The following is an 18,328-nucleotide window of genomic DNA, read 5'->3' on the forward strand; positions in this document are numbered from 1 at the left end:
CAATATATTTGTACTAAGATGTTTTTTTTAAATTATTTTTTAATGATGAGCAATTAGGAATAATTTGACTGAAATCCAACTTTGTGATGTTAAGGTTCAGGTAAGAGAATGCATCAAACATAAACATGTATTTTTTTAATTGTTGATCGATATCAGTGTAGTAGATGTACAGGGGACTGGAGTAGCCAATCTTTAAGGATGCTACTCTATTTTTTATTTCCTCCATAATAAATGACAGGGCATGTTGCTCATTATGAATGAGCGGTCAATGTTTCTGTCCTTGAACAATAATGGATCATATTTTGCTGTAATTAAATTAATTTCAGAGGTTAAAATTACATCTTTAGAGCACAATTGATACAATAAAGAAGTAATTGCTTATCTATCTGATGGGTATATGCAGTTTGCTACCTGTATGCTTACTTAAAAAATATATATCGGGCCACATTACAAGAGTGGTGGAATGGGTTAACGGGTGCTGCAAAAGGATGCGGACCTGTTAACACCATTCCGCCATATTACGAGGTCCCCTCACGGGACCCGCTCTGCACGTCTGGTTTTACCAGACGTGCAGAGCGTTCCCACGAGGGGAAGAGGGAGCTAACAACGGGCAGGTCGTAATCGGCCCGTTGTTAGCTCCCTCCCCATTCCCATTCAGCCCTATGGGGGCTGAATGGGAATGGGGAGGTCCGGGCCCGGGTTCCTGGAAGGAGGAATTATCAGGCCCTCCGAACTCGGAATGGCCTGGTAATTCCCATTCTGGGAACCTGGACCCGGACCCGATTTTGGCGGCAGCCATGCCACCAATAACGGCATGGCTACTGCCAAAATCGTAATGAGGTGAGGCCCATCCTCTCTGAATAAAACTTTTGAAACCTATTACTGAGGAATGTAAACATTTTCCAATTCTGTGTCAAGGGGAACGACCCAAGCTTACCATAATCATAACAATGCAATAGAACATTTACATTGAAGGTTTTCTTCCTTTTGGATTATGAGTAATGCAATGATAGACAAAACTGGCCTTTTCTTAAAAAAAGAACCCTGTAAATTCTATGTGGCAATCAATCTGGTGATATTTATTTCAATAATAATGTGATGCAAGGTTGCTTGCACTTTGCCAACAGTTATACACAACACATGCATTGGCAAAGACAATACTTTTGCTTTTTGTGTAGGCATGGGATATGCATATGCCAGGCACTGCAATAAAAGTACTAACCAGCCACAAAGTGGCAACAGCTTGAAGATGGTGTGATTACCTACGCATATGAAGGCAGTCCCTGGCAAAGACTATCTAATAACTGTACACAAGGCAAAACGGATTGTCAATGATTATTTTTAGTAGGTTTTCAATGCAAGGAACATATATTAATTAAAAGGATCAAGAAACACTTGGCTTGGACATTTTATGATACCAGTAGTTCATTTAGAGCTGCAAATAAACCATTAACTCTCAGAAGACGGCTTTGAAATAATACTGACAGGCCAACGTTTGATGTTGCTGCTTGAAGGAGCTAGCTCAAAGAGATGCCAGCAGGATATGTTTTGTGCGGGCAGGCTGTGGCTGTGGGCAGAAACGGTCATAGGGATTTGCATGGCCATGTGCATGCATTCAATGGGTAAATATGCAAACAACACCCACAGGATTTGTGTCCCTTCTCACTTTGTAATTTCCTTATTGTACCACCAGCCTGGATGAAGCTAATTTCCTTTGTAAATTCTATCAGCAAGCTGAGTAATGAGAACGTGATCATAGACTTAATTCAACTTGCTTCTAAGGTATGTAGTGTTTATTTAATGTAAGTGTTTGGTTATCTTGAGGGACTTGTGAGGTGAGTGAGGGGTTTGGCTGTTTGTGCAATGGACCCTTAACCTGGCCACATATATGTTCATGTGACGGGCACAGTCTGACACTCGAATACACATTTTTGACTGATCCCCGTTCAGGGGGTGTAAATGTTAAAAAAATACATTAGGAATGCTCATGGAAACATTGTTTTGTGCAGTTTAGCACTCCTCTGAGTCTTGTTCCTATCTGTGGCCTGGTGTAGGGGAAACAGGTGCAGCCCTGCCGCAGGTCAAAGCATATCCATTTGGTCTGTGGTAGACCAACCTCTTCACACATTCTGGGCTCGTGAGTTGGTCATGCAGAAAGATATCAGTCCCAGCAGATGTATGTTTGCGAATCAGCCCAAGGGGTTAAAACAGTATCTTAGAACTGGCCATGTGTACATGATCAGCGTTATGTCCGCTTCAGTGTCTTTTGTGTGATGTTTTGCGTTAGCCCTCCTGCCCTCAATTTCCTAGTGTTCTGATGTTGTTTGTGTTAACATCTGTCTATCTGCCCTATCATTAAAATTATCCTGAAGGCATGACATGTTCTTCACAATGTGTTGTCATGTATGATGTCTAACTGAGATTACGCAGTGTGACTTACATTTTATTTAAATCAATCTTTGTATTCCTTATGTGGAAAGTGTTCAGATGACTAAAATATAAATATATTGTCTCATACCTGTTAACTTATTTTTTAATTAATCGTTTCGAGGTGAGTTCCAGTCTGCCCCAGAACTCTGTGGTGAGAGGACGTGTTTCTGCAGCAGTGCTCCATTTTCACTGCGTTTCATTGCGTTTCACCTTTAAGAAAAAAAAAAAAGCCCAACCGACCTTCAAAAAGCCCATGGCCGCGCGGAGTTCCGAGCTGAGTTCCAGTCTGCCCCAGTCCGCTCCGGGAGCTGAGGGCTGGGGGCTGACGGCTCCACCAAGGACTCGCGGTCTGAGGGACTGAAGTGCTACAAGGACCTAGAGGATTTCCCACTACCGTCGGCTTATTATTGGCGGAAAGCTACTGACTTGGTTCCTTCCCCCCCCCCCATCCCCACCACTCATTTTCTTCTCTCCCTCTTCCCTTCCTTTCTTGTCCTTTGTCCCGTCCCTTGCTTTCTCTCTGTCCTTATCCCTTTCCCATTCCCTGCAAGCCTTTTCCTCCCCGCCTCCTCCCTTCCCTTTTCTGCCCTTCCCCACTGCCGTTTCTCTCCCCCCTCTTCCCTCCCGTCCCCCTCTTTCCCCCCCCTCTATCTCTCCTCTTTCCCCTGCCCTACCTGCGATGGAGGAAGATCTGGACCAGCGCCTCCTAAGGAGCCGCACAAAGAAAACTCTAATGACGGCGCCTCTGTCGGTGCCCAGCAGCGCCGCAGGCTCCGTCCCGTTTCTGCACCCGGCGAGAGTGTTAGCGGCCAGCAACCCGCTTTCTCGAGAAAACCTGGGTCAACCTGACACAAACCTGGATCACGCTCACCCTGGGTCCACCAAAGAACCCTCTCTGACTGATAGAGATAACGACCACGGTCTGAACCCACCCCTCCATCTGGTGGGCCTAAGCAATGTATCTGTACTATCTCCTTTCTGCCCGCCCATGGAACCACGGACCTCTCTGTCTCTACAGGCCCCTAAAGACAGAGCACTTGGTGGCCGACTGGGCCAGCGGCAGTCTTTGGACACTGAACCCTTCATGGCCCACCCTCGTACCGCCTCGGCGAGTGACCACCCCTGTGCGGGGACCGGAGGGCCCCTGTCAGGGGGTCTGGGGGTGGGCCCAGCTGCAAGTGAAGCGATACGCGACACTCAACTTTCTCTAAATCCGCCTGCTCCTCCGGCAACCAACTTCCAAGAAAATTCAAGTGTCTCCGACCTGTCTCAACAGCCACAAGTTGCTCAGCGGTCACTCCACCTGATCACCAACCTTTCCGCCCAGGCCCCGCTTCTCATTTCACATGTTACCCCGGAAGCCCAGACCACTACGGCCCTGATTCACCCTGCTGTGCCGGGTAGCCGGGGCTTTTCCTACCGCGGCGGTGAAGGGCATCCAGAGAACCCAATGGCCTCTGCCAAGACAGGCCAGCACCCCGCACCGGACGCTCTTACACCACCAGGGATGGGTGTGCCGCCAGCCCCTCCCGGCAACATCCCCGACACCGGGGACTCAAGGCCGTCCGTCATCCTACCCCCAGACTTGCATAATCTTCCAATTTCCTCGAATCCCCCTCTGGAGGAGCTTAGTGAGGCAGACTCTGACCCCTGTTCTGTAACCTCAGACAAGAGCAGCCGTAAATTGACAACTCACCAAAAGAAAAAAAGACCGATTTTCAAAAAAAAAGACAACTCGGCATCCAAGTCCATAGATTCACTGTTTACTGTTAAACCTATAGCCGTCTCCAGACAGCCGAAAAAGGCTGTTTTGCAACAAGGCCAGAAGAAGAAGACCCACACACAAGCCACTTTACCTATTCCACTTTTGTCAAATGCTCTGCTGAATTTCTTTCAGACGCAAGGCAAAAGGAAACTGTCTAATGACTCAGAACTTTCGGATGCGGAAATTCTTGAAGTCCTGGATGAGACGCCTCAGGCATCTAAATCTAGGAAAATCTCTACTCTCGTCAATTCCCAGAGCTCGTTTCCCGGGCAAATCCCGGCTTCAACTAAATCGCCCCTTGGTCCACTAGCAAACTCCTCCCCGCGATCTGAATTAGGACTCGTCCATCTGGACATCTCGACCTCAACCGCATCCGAAGCTGTTCAACTGATTGCACCACCGCTAGCCACGCCAAGACGGCAGGTCCCAGCTCCAAGTCCATCAGACCTTGGTCAGGCGAAGGTTCCATCACTATCGCTTCCAAGGCCGGCGGTCACTACAACGTTCAGCCCATTAAGCAACAAAAGGGCCTCATACCAGCCCCTTTCAGAAATCTTTGACTTGCTACACCCCAAAGGCGGGCCACAAAGAGAAATGTCGCCTCAACCCTGGTCAGAGAACCATCTGACGACTACGTTGCCTGCTGCCAGGCACCAAGATGCCCGGACTCAGTTACCTCAAACAAGGGACCTAAATCTGAGGTCCTTTAGCACGTCTGACTCTGGAGAGTGCAATACCAGGCGCAGGCACTCACTAGCGAACTTGGCGGCTCCAGGCCCAAGGGACCTGACAGCAAGCGGAAGAACTGATTTCTCTTCATTACCTCAGAAAGACCCACTTAACACCAGAAAAGATCTCACAACAATAATGTCGGCAATCACCATCTCTTTGGCCCCGTTCTGCAAGCTGTATGAAACGCTAAGTGACGTTTCCAAAGACAACACGGCCATTTTAGCAAGTATTCAGTCGAAGTTAACCTTCTTAGAAGGCTATATAACAGCTATCGACTTAAAGTACGAATCCCCGCCCACAACAAAAGAGGCAGTACCCTCAGCTGTGGAGCGGTCTGTGGCCTCGTCACCAACACAAGGCCCTTTACCACCACTGACAAAGCACAAATCTACACAGACGACTCAGTCAAAATATCCAAATGAAATTGCTCCAGTGTTCCTACACAAAGCAAAAGTGTCCCAAACATCCAACCTGTCTACATCTACTTTAAATCTGGCCTTGGGAACTTGCCCGGGCTCGATCCAACCCCTGTCGAAAGGAAAGAAAATCCTGAAATTAACCGGGATCGATCAACCACTCCCATTAGCCGACAATCTAAATGATCATAGCCCCCCACGAGAGGACTTGCCTTTCAATCCTAGAGATCCCGGAAGCTCGGCTGAAAATGTCACACGCTCAGGCTCCGTGATGGACCTCACCCAGTCCCCTAGATCGATAGCAGTCTGTTCGACCTCAGGTATACAATCACCAACGCTGCCTGGCAAGGGGTATTCCGCTCCTGCGAATGTCCCTATTCCTTGCGAGACTAACTTGAATCCCAGAGCGCCTCCTCACTCCAGCCGGAGGGAAGCCCCTGAGCTGAACAAATCGACGAAGATCCGACATAATGAAGCTCCTTCAAGATACTCAACGGATTCTCAAAATAGACCCAGGACGAGAACTCACTCAGCCAGGTCGTCATCGCAGGAGATGCAGACATCCAGAAGCGCAACAGATAAACACACCCTCCGCACAAGGGGTAATTCTACCCGCCTCTTTAAAATAGAGCAACTTTCCAGCAAAGATAAGTACATCATCCTGAATAGAAAAACTGTGCTAAAAATTGCATCGACTACACCCTCGCTATGCAAACTAAATTCGGATGATTTCAAAAGGGTGGAGCCTTATCACAGAGACAATAAAGCTAAAGCCTACCTGCACATCTATTCGTCTGCAACTCAAGATATAGGCCCCCGAGCTTGCGACGAACTTAAAGCGCATGGCCTCTTACTGTCAGAGCTAAAGACCCCGGCCCTTAAGAATAATACACAAGACCAACATTCTACAAAAGGAAGACCTGGTGTCCATAGTCCATCCCAACGGCATAACGATCGAAGAGACACATTGAAGGCACACTTTTTCTATCCATCAAGAACCTGGAAGCCGAGGCAAGATTCACCTGAACGCCCCATAAGACCTGCCGGGGACTCTCTGGATCCATCTCCACGGCCATCTCAATTCTCCAAGCGGTCTATTGACACTCAAGACCAAGCCAGACAACGTCTACGGCATTCCCCATACCAGCGACCTCGCATGGCGCAAAGAAAGCTAAGCTGGAGAGATCAATCTCCACGAAGAGATCATGCACCTCACAGATCGGGTGGGCTACCCAAACTACCACCGTCGCCAGTTCCGAAAAAATCTGCTCCGCAAACTGGCCCTTGGGACTGGATAAAAGGGGCCCTATCATCCCACCGTCTCAGATAGCAATTACCCAAAGAAGCCGACGCCCAACTAAGTGATAAACTTTTGTCACTGGCCTCCTGGAACACCAGAGGTCACGCGCATCTGACTGACCCCAATACCTTTGACCTGGGCCACTTTGACATCTTCTGTTTGCAAGAAACTTGGCTCCAGGATACACCCTCTATGGACGGGTACGACATTGTGATCTCGCCGGCGACAAAAGGGCTGTTAGGCCGTCCTTCAGCAGGTCTGCTCATTGGTGTACGGTCAGATCAAAATCTAAAAATGCTTAGGACCATAGCCAGTTCATATGGGGTACTGGCAGTCCTAATTGAATGGAACCCTGCTTCGGTACCTCTAAATCGCCGGTCAAAGCAACCTTCATCTCCACCACTCGCTTTGATCACCACATACTGGAACCCGCAAAGAACCACAACGCAACTCTTCTGCCAAACTATGGCAGAGGTTATTGATGAGATCCTTATTGAATGGAACACTCCCTTCATATTGGTATGCGGTGACCTCAATGCGAAGTGCAGCCAGCAGAAGACAGTCCCTAAAAAATCAACCGAGGCAACACAAGCAGAGCACAGAGGACAAGCATGGATGACCCTCATGGCATCCCGGAACCTACACAACGTTGCCTGGATCCGTGAAGGGCAGTCGCCTCTCCCGACCTGGGAGAGGGGCCGGTCGACAGCCACATTGGACTATATTTTTGCGTCTCAAGCTCTGTGTGCTGCAATTCAAGACTTCAAGGTGGTTAAAACGGCCGCCAGCGACCACAACTTGCTCACCACTTCTTGGAGCTCTTCAGCAAGGCATTCAACTTATTATTTACCATCGATTGAAACAAATCCCCAACAATCACGCTTGCGACTGACCCTGGCCAACATTAGAGCTATCACCGATCAGTACGTGGCCGAATTTGGGATTGATCAACCTTCCATACCATCGTCCAGGCCGGACTACCTTCCCCTGCTCCTAAAGTATAGTCATCATCCGGCAGTGGGCCTAGCTATCCCTAAACCTTGCAACCACCAGTATGACATGGAAACTGCGAGGAGGAAAAACAGCTTGAGAAATCTGAGAAGACGTGCAAAGACCATTAATACCGTAGAGGCATGGGATCGCTGGAGCACTGGAAAAAAAGCCTACAAATCATGGATCAGGGCACGTCGTGCTGTTTTATACCAACAGGACGCAGAATCTATGATGAAAGTCCTAAATGCAAAAAAAACGGCAGATTTCTGGGACTTGGTAAATGCTACGCAAGGAGCCACAACTTACAATATGAGCAACTCTGTTCCGGAACAAGTTTGGGTCACGTTCTTCACTGAGCTATTCGCCAGCCCAACCCAGGATATGATCCCGTCCTTTGACACCACCGGAGCACCCTGGATCGACCTTTCCCTAATATCAGGCATAAGTACAGCCATTCAAAAGTTAAAATCATCCAGAGCCCCAGGCCCGGACGGCCTGTCGAACATAGATCTAAAGAAGCATCACGTGGAATGGGCCGCCTTTATGAGCATTCTGTTTGACCACTGCAGATCTACCAGACAGATCCCATCATCATGGTGTAAAGCAATCATCATACCTATCTTCAAACATGGAAGCAGAGAAGTACCGGAAAACTACCGCCCGATTGCCCTATTGGACATAATGGGAAAACTATTTGCCACCCTTCTTTTGGATCACTTCCACCGCTGGGAGAAAACAGCTCCCTGCAGCGATCCCTACCAACTAGGCTTCAAGAAAAACGGTAGCACCGCATTGAACATCTTCATACTTTCAATTCTAAAAGCCAAAATAAAGCAGGGAGCCCCTGCGGTGTATGCGGCTTTTATTGACCTTTCTCAGGCGTTCGACAAAGTGGACCGACCTAGACTATGGAGAAAGCTGGAAAACTGGAAGTGTCCTCCGCCGATACTACACCCTATAATAGCCCTGCATACCAACACCTCTCTTAACGTCCGTCTAAATAAACAGGGGGCCCTGTCCAGAAATATACAGGCGCATAGAGGTGTTAAACAAGGCTGCCCTCTGGCTCCGGCACTTTTCGTGGCTTTTTTGGGGGACTTCAAAGATTCAGAAGCGTTGGTGCGATGCTTCCCCCCGAAGTTTGGCAATCTTCCCCTGTCCCGCCTCCTATACGCCGATGATATGATTTTGTTTGATCAAACGCCGATCGGCCTCCAAAGGCAGTTGGACAATTTGGCAATCTATATGACCACCAATAATCTACAAATAAATCAGACCAAAACCAAAATTATGATCTTGTCCTCTGCACGCCACCCGCCGAAACCCATCAGGTCTTGGTCAGTCTGCGAAACCAGAATTGAAGTGGTCCATCAATTTAAATATCTAGGTGTGCTCCTAGACGGGTCGTTACATGAAATCAAAATGCAGCAACACCTCTGGACCAAAACAAAACAATTGACTTCCCAATTACGAGCACTCGACAGGAAGTTTGGCAAATTTTCACTAATGCCGGCCATCAATTTCTATAAGGGTAAAGTGGTACCCTCTTTGACCTACGGCATGGATGCCATGTTCACCGTACCTCCCCAACTATGGCGGAAACTAGAGGCCTACATATGGAAGTCCCTTTTAGGTCTGCCGAACGCTATTCCCATAGAAGCAATCAGACGAGAGCTGGGCCTTTTGTCTCTAAGCGCCACCGTCAGTGGGGCTGCACTGGCCCTATTCAGGAAAACATTAATTAAAGACAGTCTGCCAATCTTCAAAATAATTGGGCAGGAACTTGAATCAACCACTACCAAGTCGGTCCAAAAGTGGGTCTATCTTCAAAAAACCAAACTGGAAGGCCTGCAATGCTCACTCAATGACCTGATAACGAACCCACAAAGAGTAAGTGAAAAACTAAAACTGCAGGACTGGATCTCCACCGTGGACAAAGCAGCCTCCACCAAGTGCTTAAACCATCTACCTCCAACCTATAATAAATTGAAACTTCCCATGATGTACTGTCTCCAATTTCCAGATAAAAAACTACGCTCAACATTTTTAAGGGCTCGCTTAAATCTGCTCCATACCCGTGAAATCTTAGGAAGAAGATTGCAGGCCAGTTCAATTACATGCAGATTGTGTGAAGACCCTGGCTCTGTGGAGAACATCCGCCATCTGCTCCTAAACTGCCCGGCTCTGAACGACATTCGCGCCCCATTTTTGACTCCGCTTTGGCATGACTCGGTCTTGATCGAGGAGCACACGTGGTGGTGCCGTTTAATATCTGGCGAGAAGTCTCGATGGGCGGTAGTCACGGCCAAAATATTAGAAGCAGCCTTTATTAAAATCGGCGGCTTAGCCAGTGACCGGCCGAACATGGCTGGTTAACTGATGTTTTTGTGTAACCTTTGAAAAATTTCTGTGAAGCTGAGTCGCTGGGCTTTAACTTGGCGAACCTTTCTTCTTCTTTTGATTTTCTTTTGATTTTCATTTACTGTAACTATCAACTTCTTGTAAAAATCATTTTTCCTTTGATTATACACAAGTAATAGAATAAAAATAATAATAATTAATCGTTTCCCCAAATAAACAGTAGGAGAATAATTTAAGGGAGATTATTTAGAAAGGAGGATGATCAGAGGAGTATGAACAGAGAATACAGATGTAGAGGTGGATAAAACAGGAGTCCAAAGGGGGTGAGAGGAGGTGGAAGAGGAAGCAAAATGGGGGGTGGACAGCGCTGGAGGATGAATAGATGAGAATGCAAAGAGGAAGGTGAAGTAAGGAATGTGAAGTGGCAAACATGGAATGGAAAATGCTAGGTGAAGGAAGAAAAGAGAGCAATTCAAGGTTCAGGGGAGCTACTAAGGTGGAGATGACAGAGAGGTGGCGTGAAGAGAGGAGCATGAAGGCAGGAGGAAAGGAAGAGAAGGTGAAGGAATATGGACAAGGGAAAGGGTGAAAGGAAAGGAGCAGAGTGGAGATGAGAGAAAATACAGATTCAAGGAAATTAGAGCAACTTACACTCAATATTGCCAGAGTTGCAGCCTTCATATCTGCAGCGCACTTGCATTGCCCGTTCAAAGGCAGTTGGTGTGGCGGTCTTGCTGAGATAATAACTCTTGAATGTGTTGTCTTTGCAACCCTTGAAGGCCATTCCAATTTTTTGGGTCTCTGTAAGAAAACACAAAGAACATTACAAGTTCAAACAACTTCATATGAAGAGACACAGTCCCTCCCCCCTATCTAACAACATTTCTTAGGTGACTGTTAAACGCTTGCAGACCAATGGCCATTGCTCAACCCTTGCCAATGAGTGGGGCTGAACACCCAGGTGTCTCTTTCTCAAAATACATGGACATGAGTAACTTGAGCAGTCCAGTTAACATTTTGGGGAGAATGGCTTATAGGGATAATGCTAGAATGTGAGAAACGCAAAGCACAACACTTATCTGATACCTCCCCAGTGCTCATCGGTTTCAGATGCATCTGCCTCTTACATATCCTCTTTATTGCTCTATAGGTCAGCCCCCTGATCCGCCAGGCACATTTTGCCAACATATCATCCTTGTTGTCTCTTCTTTTAACAAACAATGAGTCTGTGCAACACAGCTTCGATTTCATAATCACAATCTCGTAAGCTCCACCAACCCACCCACTAGCAAAGTATTGCTTAAATGACGGACCCATTTGGGCCCAGATCACTATTCAGACCCCTTAAGATGGATCTGCGTGATTTTTCTATTGCGGAAAAGTCTGTGACCGAAAAGATTGCATGACAAATGTACGAAACACAAGGTTCGTACATTTCCCATGCGTGCATACATTACAAACCCACACACCCACCCACACCCACAACACACCCACAACACACAGCCACCCACTCCCACACCCCCAAAATACCCCCACCCTACTAACCTTTGAAGACGCGCTGTGTCCCTGCGGCACCAGTTCCCTTTCACTTCCGAAGTGAAAGGGAACTGGCGCCGCAGGGACACAGCACTGAACAGTATAGTGAGCGGGGTGTTGCGGTGGACAACCTCCCAGACCCTGCAGTTTTTTTTTTACAAACCTAAAATGCATGCCACCAAAGGTTCGAACATTTGGTGTTCGAACCTTTGGTAGTATGTATTTTTCGGACTTTTTGTAAAGTCAGATCTTTTTTTTTCGGTCATTTCATACAGTTCCCTTAAGATATCACGTGCTGTGCCACTGTTCAAGACTGGTGAAAGCTCTAGGTTGCCAGTTGCAAAGCGTTTCTATTGGTTGCATTTGCAGCAGTTGTGTTCTTGGGCATTTCCTTACATACAGACAGGACATCAAGCAAGGGACGTTGCAGTGGTTAGACACAACGCTCTAGCTAAAAGCATTAGTATTTAACACCAGTGAGCGGTTCCAGCTGCAACACGAATCAAATTAAATATGCCCCGTACATATAATGCCCACTGGTTCCCATAGCAACAATTTGGAACTGGAAAAACGAGAATTCCTTGAAGAGGGTTATATCTTTCCTGGCTTCCTTCAATCTACAATTGTTTGCAGACTACTATACAACTCTTCAAATCCTCATGTTTGAGGGTTTATACAGGGTGGCCTGTTGTGAGATGGCAGACTGTGTTGAAGCTTGCGGCATACATTTTGGTTGTCACGTGAGTACTGTCAGCACATGTCTATGAAGGGTGATCTGAATTACCTGCTCCCCTATTCAGATCTCTGTTTCCAGTGGCCTGGGATTCAGGGGTCACGTGACGCCGTATTGGCTGGAGTGATTGCAAACGAACTTTTGAAAAAGGTCTGAATGCAGAGTTTGTCATTTAGACAGCCCTTCGTCGTAGTGGAAGCTGAAAGACAGAGGAGCTTGACAGGGAGTGTAGCCCTCCACAGTGAAACCCCCGCCAGGTGGGGTTTCAGAGTCCCATCAAGGCCCATGCCAATACCTGAGTATGGGAATTCGGAAAGAGTGTGGCACTGGGTGAACTCGATATATTATTTGTGCTAGTTGGCTAGTATCCCATTTGCAGCTGATCCAACCGTGCATCCAGGGGTCTGATGAACATGTGAGCAGGTGACAAAAGGGTAACCCAAATATTGAGAGGGACACATTGTTTGTTCCATGACGAAACAGAAGAGAGGGGTTGGGGTTGTAACAAAACTCCCAGAAAATTTGGGAGTGGTACACATATCCTTGGTTGATCAGTGACATTGAGCCACAGGCCATTCCAGGAATGATTCCTGGGTCTGTGAGCTTGTTCTGTGGGTAAGCGATAACATTTGCCCTGATGGCAATGGTACATTTGGTCTACATTTGGTAACAGTTAACCATCACCCATGCCATTTTACAATTAGTATTTCGGAGGGAGTAGGAGTTTACACTCCCATTTCCTCTAGAGAAGCAGATAATACACGCCTTCATCACCAGAGATGAATAACTGGTAGCACCTGACATCCCAACCTTCAAAGTGAAAGAAGTGACTTAGTCACTCAGCAAGATTGCAACATTGCCAAGGCATTCATACAGGGCTGTATAAAGAGACATGTTAAGTGAAGCCACAACAGGGTTGGGGCATGATAAGCAGGAATGTTGCAGGTGAGCGGCAGTGACCCCCTTCCCTTGTGTCCCTTCTGCCCCATTCTTTCATCCTTCTTTCCTAGTTGTTAGCATTTTTCGCACCCCTGCTCTCTTTCTCCCCTCCTGTCCCATGTCTTCTCTCTCCTGTTTCTTTCGTTTTCCTCCCGCTCCCCATTGGTTGCCGACCTCGCCTCTGCGAGGGTCTGGCTTCCTGCAGGCCCACCAGCAACCCAATTCAACTGGGAGTTGCAGGTGAGCGGCAGTGACCCCCTTCCCTTGTGTGCCCTCTCCCCCATTCTAACACCCTTCTTTCCTGGTTGTTTCTTTGCATTTTTCACACCCCTGTGCTCCTTCGCCCCCTCTTATCCTGTTTTTTCTTTCTTTCTCTCTCGTGTTTCTTTCACCCACCCCTGAACCCCATTTGCTGCTGACCTCAGCTCTGCAAGGGTCTGGCTTCCTGCAGGCCCACCTGCACTCCAATTCATCTGCGAGTTGCAGGTGAGCGGCAGTGAGCCCATTCCCTTGTGTCCTGTCTCCCTCATTCTTTCATCCTTCTTTCCTGGTTGTTTCATTGCATTGTTCATGCCCCTGCATTCTTTCTCCCCCTTCTGTCCTGTTTCTTCTCCCTCCTGTTTCTTTCGTTTTCCACCTCCCCCCCATTGCAGCCTAACTTGCCTCTGCGAGGGTCTAGCTTCCTGCAGGCCCATCTGCACTCCACTTCATCTGGGAGTTGCAGGTGAGCTGTGGTGACACCCTTCCCTTGTGTTCGCTCTCCCCCATTCTTTCATCCTTCTTTCCTGGTGGTTTCTTTTCATTTTTCATGCCCCTGTGCTCTTTTTCCCCCTCCTGTTCTGTTTCTTCTCTCTCCTGTTTCTTTCACCCCCCCCCCCCATTGGCGCCAACCTCGCCTCTGCAGGGGTTTGTCTTCCTGCAGGCGCACCTGCACTCCACTTCATCTGGGTGATGCAGGTGAGTGGTAGTGACCCCCTTCCCTTGTGTCCCCTCTCCCCATCCTTTCATCCTTCTTTACTGGTTGTTTCTTTGCATTTTATACACCCCTGCACTCTTTCTCCCCCTCCTGCCCTGTTTCTTCTCTTTCCTGCTTCTTTCGTTTACCTCCCTTTGCTGCCAACCTCTTCACTAGTACAGCTCCCAGTGTAGCCCCACTGCCTGTGCAGCACCCTTGGCGAAGGACGCTGAGGCAAAGGACAGCTCCTGCAAAAGCAGCTTCAGATCATGTCTGCCGGTGTCAGCTGGGCAAGCAAGAAGCTGGCAGCTGTCAACCAGTAGCGACTGACAAGGTAAGTGTGATGCGAACAGGGGGTGCAGCAATCACTGCACACCACTAAACTGCCCCACTTCTCTTACTTAGTTCACTATGGCCCTAAGGCTTGCATACAGATACACTGTATTAGGCTCCCACATCCAGGTGAACGGTGTAGCTAAGCCACCTCTCATATCTAGGTGAACTGTGTTCTAACTGTGTGAATTGGCAATATCTCATATCTGGTCCAGGCAGAGAGAACAACCATTTCTGCTCCTCTTTGGGCTACCATGCTGTTCTAGTTACTAGCGGATTTTAGTCTGATGCTTGTGGCCTGTGATGGTTTAGTGGTCATAACCATTCTGGATAACTCCCTTAACTACCCACCGGTCGCATCACCTAATTATCGTGCTCGCCCAGGCACTCAAGCTACCAATGCCTGTCAGCCATAGTCAGCATTTACCTCACTTGTGCGGTGTATCCATCCTGAAACCAGTCTTGTTGTGTATGGTAACCACACTTTGCATCATGCCAATTGTGTTAGTCAGCCAGTTTGTCACCTGCATATACCCATTTCTATTTAGCAATTGTTGCCCCATATACTCTCACTGAGTTGTGAACTGTGTTGCCTAGCTATGTATCACATCTACAAGAACAGTTAGTTAGCGATATCTCACATCTAGGTGGACTGTACTCTAACTGTGCTAGCTGGTACAGACTGAAATGTGATTATTAGCTTGCGTCACATCTAGACAGAAACGTTAATGTCAGCATGCAACACACCTAGATGGAATTGTGAATATTAGCATATGTCACATCTAGACAGAAATGAGCATGTTAGCTTGTGTATCATCTAAACAAAGTTCTGATTATTAGCTTGCGTCACATCTAGACAGAAATTTTAATGTTAGCTTGTGTCACACTTAAATGGAATTGTGAATATTACCTTTCGTCACATCTAGACAGAAATTAGTATGTTAGCTTGTGTCTCATTAAACAGAGTTGTGATTATTAGCTTGTGTCACATCTAGACAAAAATTTGAATGTTAGCTTGCGTCACACTTAAATGGAATTGTGAATATTAGCTTACGTCACATCTGGACAAGAATGTGAATATTAGCTTGCGCCAAATCTGGACGGAATTGAAGATATAATTATGCGTCCCATCTGGATAGTAACCAACACTAATAAAAAAACTCATCCCTCTGCATACACCTCTCAAACCCTGAACTAAACCCAACCATACCTCTAAAGCACAACAAACCGCACGCACTTCACTACACCGCAACAACAAAACAAACCACACATAACATCGCACAACAGCACAGGAAGGCTACCAACTTAAAAAAACACGTAACCTCGGCAAATGGTGTAAACGGAACTGAAACTGCCGCCAGCACATCACAGCTCTCTTGCTCTTTCTTGCTCTCTGTCCTACCAATTTTCCCTACCCTCTTGCCTTTCAGAGCCACCAGAACGTCAGGTGGTGACAGTGTGCAGTATAAATAGACTTTAACATTAACATTAATATTGACATAATGAGAGCAAATACAGATTACTGTTTAATAGCCATCCCCATTCAAAAATCAGAAACCCATGCACTGGCACACAAATTGGAACAAGGCATCAGGTGGTTGGAAAACCAGCTGGAGTCCCATCGAGAGAAGTACTCTGACAAGCATGAAACATTAATTTTCCTCTAAGGTGATTGCAGTAGCTGACCCTTTTGACACCTACAGAGAAACAAAGTCAAGATATACGCTAGACCAAATGGATGGCTGAGTCCTTCTTCCCCCAAAATTGACTATGATCTATAGACATTTAGCAAATCATGACAGTTACTGGGTGAATTGTTTACATATTTGCAACAGTGCTGAGGAAGCTAATCCTGCATTGACACATTTACTAATGTTTCAATCGAGCAGGACATCATTTAAATAATGTTCCCCCCTGTGGCCAATGAAGACATCTACTGAAAGAAATGGTTTCACTGGTTAACATGTTTAGCATTGCCAGAAACTAAGGCCTGGTGGAACCCGAAATAGTGCTACATTGTGTACATTTTAATAGATATTTGGATGGAGGTTTTGTTTTAGTTGCACAGCGGCCCATCACCCGTAAACTGACTCATCTGTGGGGGAGGACAAATCGAAAGAATGAATGCTACGTAGAAAAAAAAGACCTTGACTAAGGTCAAGTAAACTTCTGGATCAGAAACTGGCCCTGTCTTCTTTAAGTTTCAAACGCTGCAGTATGGGAAGCTATCCTCAAACAACTAGACCAGTATTTTTAGTAATTTTAGGCATGCATATTTCTGGTTCTAATATACTTCATTGAGAAGGAGTGCAATAAAAACAGTAACCACCCTATTGACCTTTATTCGTGGATAACAGTTTCCATGCATATTCCGTGGAAAAAATAGGTACTCAGTCCACGGAGATCAACAGCAACTAAGAAAGATTCTTACAAGTAGATCGATGGGCTAGATAAGGTATCCATGCCCAATAAATAAGCATGGCTAGATAAGCACAGTATCATAGTGACATACTGATTGGAGAAACCTTCATTGCTCGTGCCAAGCTGCATACCATGATTTTGATACACAATATACTATTAGTATTTAAAAAGCTCAGAGTTGAAGCAATTCATTCCATAGGACTGATCTACAAGGTCTATTTTTAAAGGGAGCAGGATGAGTCAGGACTTTGTATTCAATCGGCCTGAAGGAGAATACAGCATTTGCAGAATTTGTTCCAAATAAAAGTATCCAAAAATGCACTGAGACAGGAAAAAATTAAACCTTTATGGATTATAGTTGGAACTTCCTCCAAGATTTGTGTGTTTTCCACTACATTCGTTTCTGTCAATGTCTTCCAATTTTACTACGTTTATGTTTTTTCTTGTTTGAATCCCTTTCCAAAATTGTTATGTTTTTCGTGATCTAGAAACATGAACTCTGAGACAACTTACAAATATTATTTAATATAATATGTATTTTTTTCATTTTTTAATAACATTATGATTTTTTAATAACATAATCCTTTCAATTGAATTACTAGATTATTAACTATGTTTTGTCCATTGCAATAAGCGCCCGTCATTTGTCCATTGCAATGAGCGCCCGTCATTTCTCTATGACATCTGTGCTTCTGGTCCAGAAAGTGATTCAGAAAAATATATGTACAAGGAGAGAGACAGAGAGCATTACATCACTGAACACATCCTTTTTTTCATTGGGGATCACATCACCAAATGTGGACATATTGGACATAAAAAAGACACAGAAGAATCAGTAATACTTGGAATTTCACCAATGATAACAACAACTATGTTAAACAAGGTTTAAAGTGGATTGAGGTGTGTGACAAGTCGCAGACTTCTTTACATATATATATATGGGTTATTGAACCAGTAATGGTGATACATTCCTTTGACAAATGAAATAATTAATAATTGCTTGACAGCTAAGTCCTTAAAGTGTTCCATATATAAAACGACTAAAAACAGGTTTGATTATGGATGAAGGAACGCTAAACAGAGTTTGCTTCTAACTTTCATTTCCATTGCAACTACTTGGCAGGAAATAATGGACACTTGGAGATTATTTAAACAAAATCAAGAAATAACTAAGAGACAATATCAATCAAAGACATGGAAGTAATTAAAGGAGACATATAGCAATAGAGAGTTGAAATAATTCTGAAATTGGTAATGAAAGGAGTGTTTAGGTATCCACCAACACTCCATTTGAATCTAACGTTACAGGTTTGGAATGGTTTGCCTATTATAGCAATATATATATATATAAATATATATATATATATATATATATATAAGGCACCCATCACGAACTTTGAGAGTCAATCTGTTA

The 18,328-nt window shown here is 45.8% G+C and overlaps 1 protein-coding gene across 1 annotated transcript in view; it reads right to left on the bottom strand.

The window, feature by feature from the left end:
• LOC138529508 (phospholipase A2 inhibitor and Ly6/PLAUR domain-containing protein-like) overlaps nt 1–18,328 on the bottom strand; it is a 144,453-nt gene that overhangs the window by 74,554 nt on the left and 51,571 nt on the right. Inside the window, exon 3 of the mRNA XM_069640837.1 lies at nt 10,649–10,798. Within this exon, the coding sequence (XP_069496938.1) occupies nt 10,649–10,798 (150 nt within the window). The remainder of the gene's footprint in view (nt 1–10,648; nt 10,799–18,328) is intronic.

This window comes from Ambystoma mexicanum, chromosome 1q, assembly GCF_040938575.1.
Source record: "Ambystoma mexicanum isolate Mex_15411 chromosome 1q, UKY_AmexF1_1, whole genome shotgun sequence".
Classification (NCBI taxonomy): Eukaryota; Metazoa; Chordata; class Amphibia; order Caudata; family Ambystomatidae; genus Ambystoma; species Ambystoma mexicanum.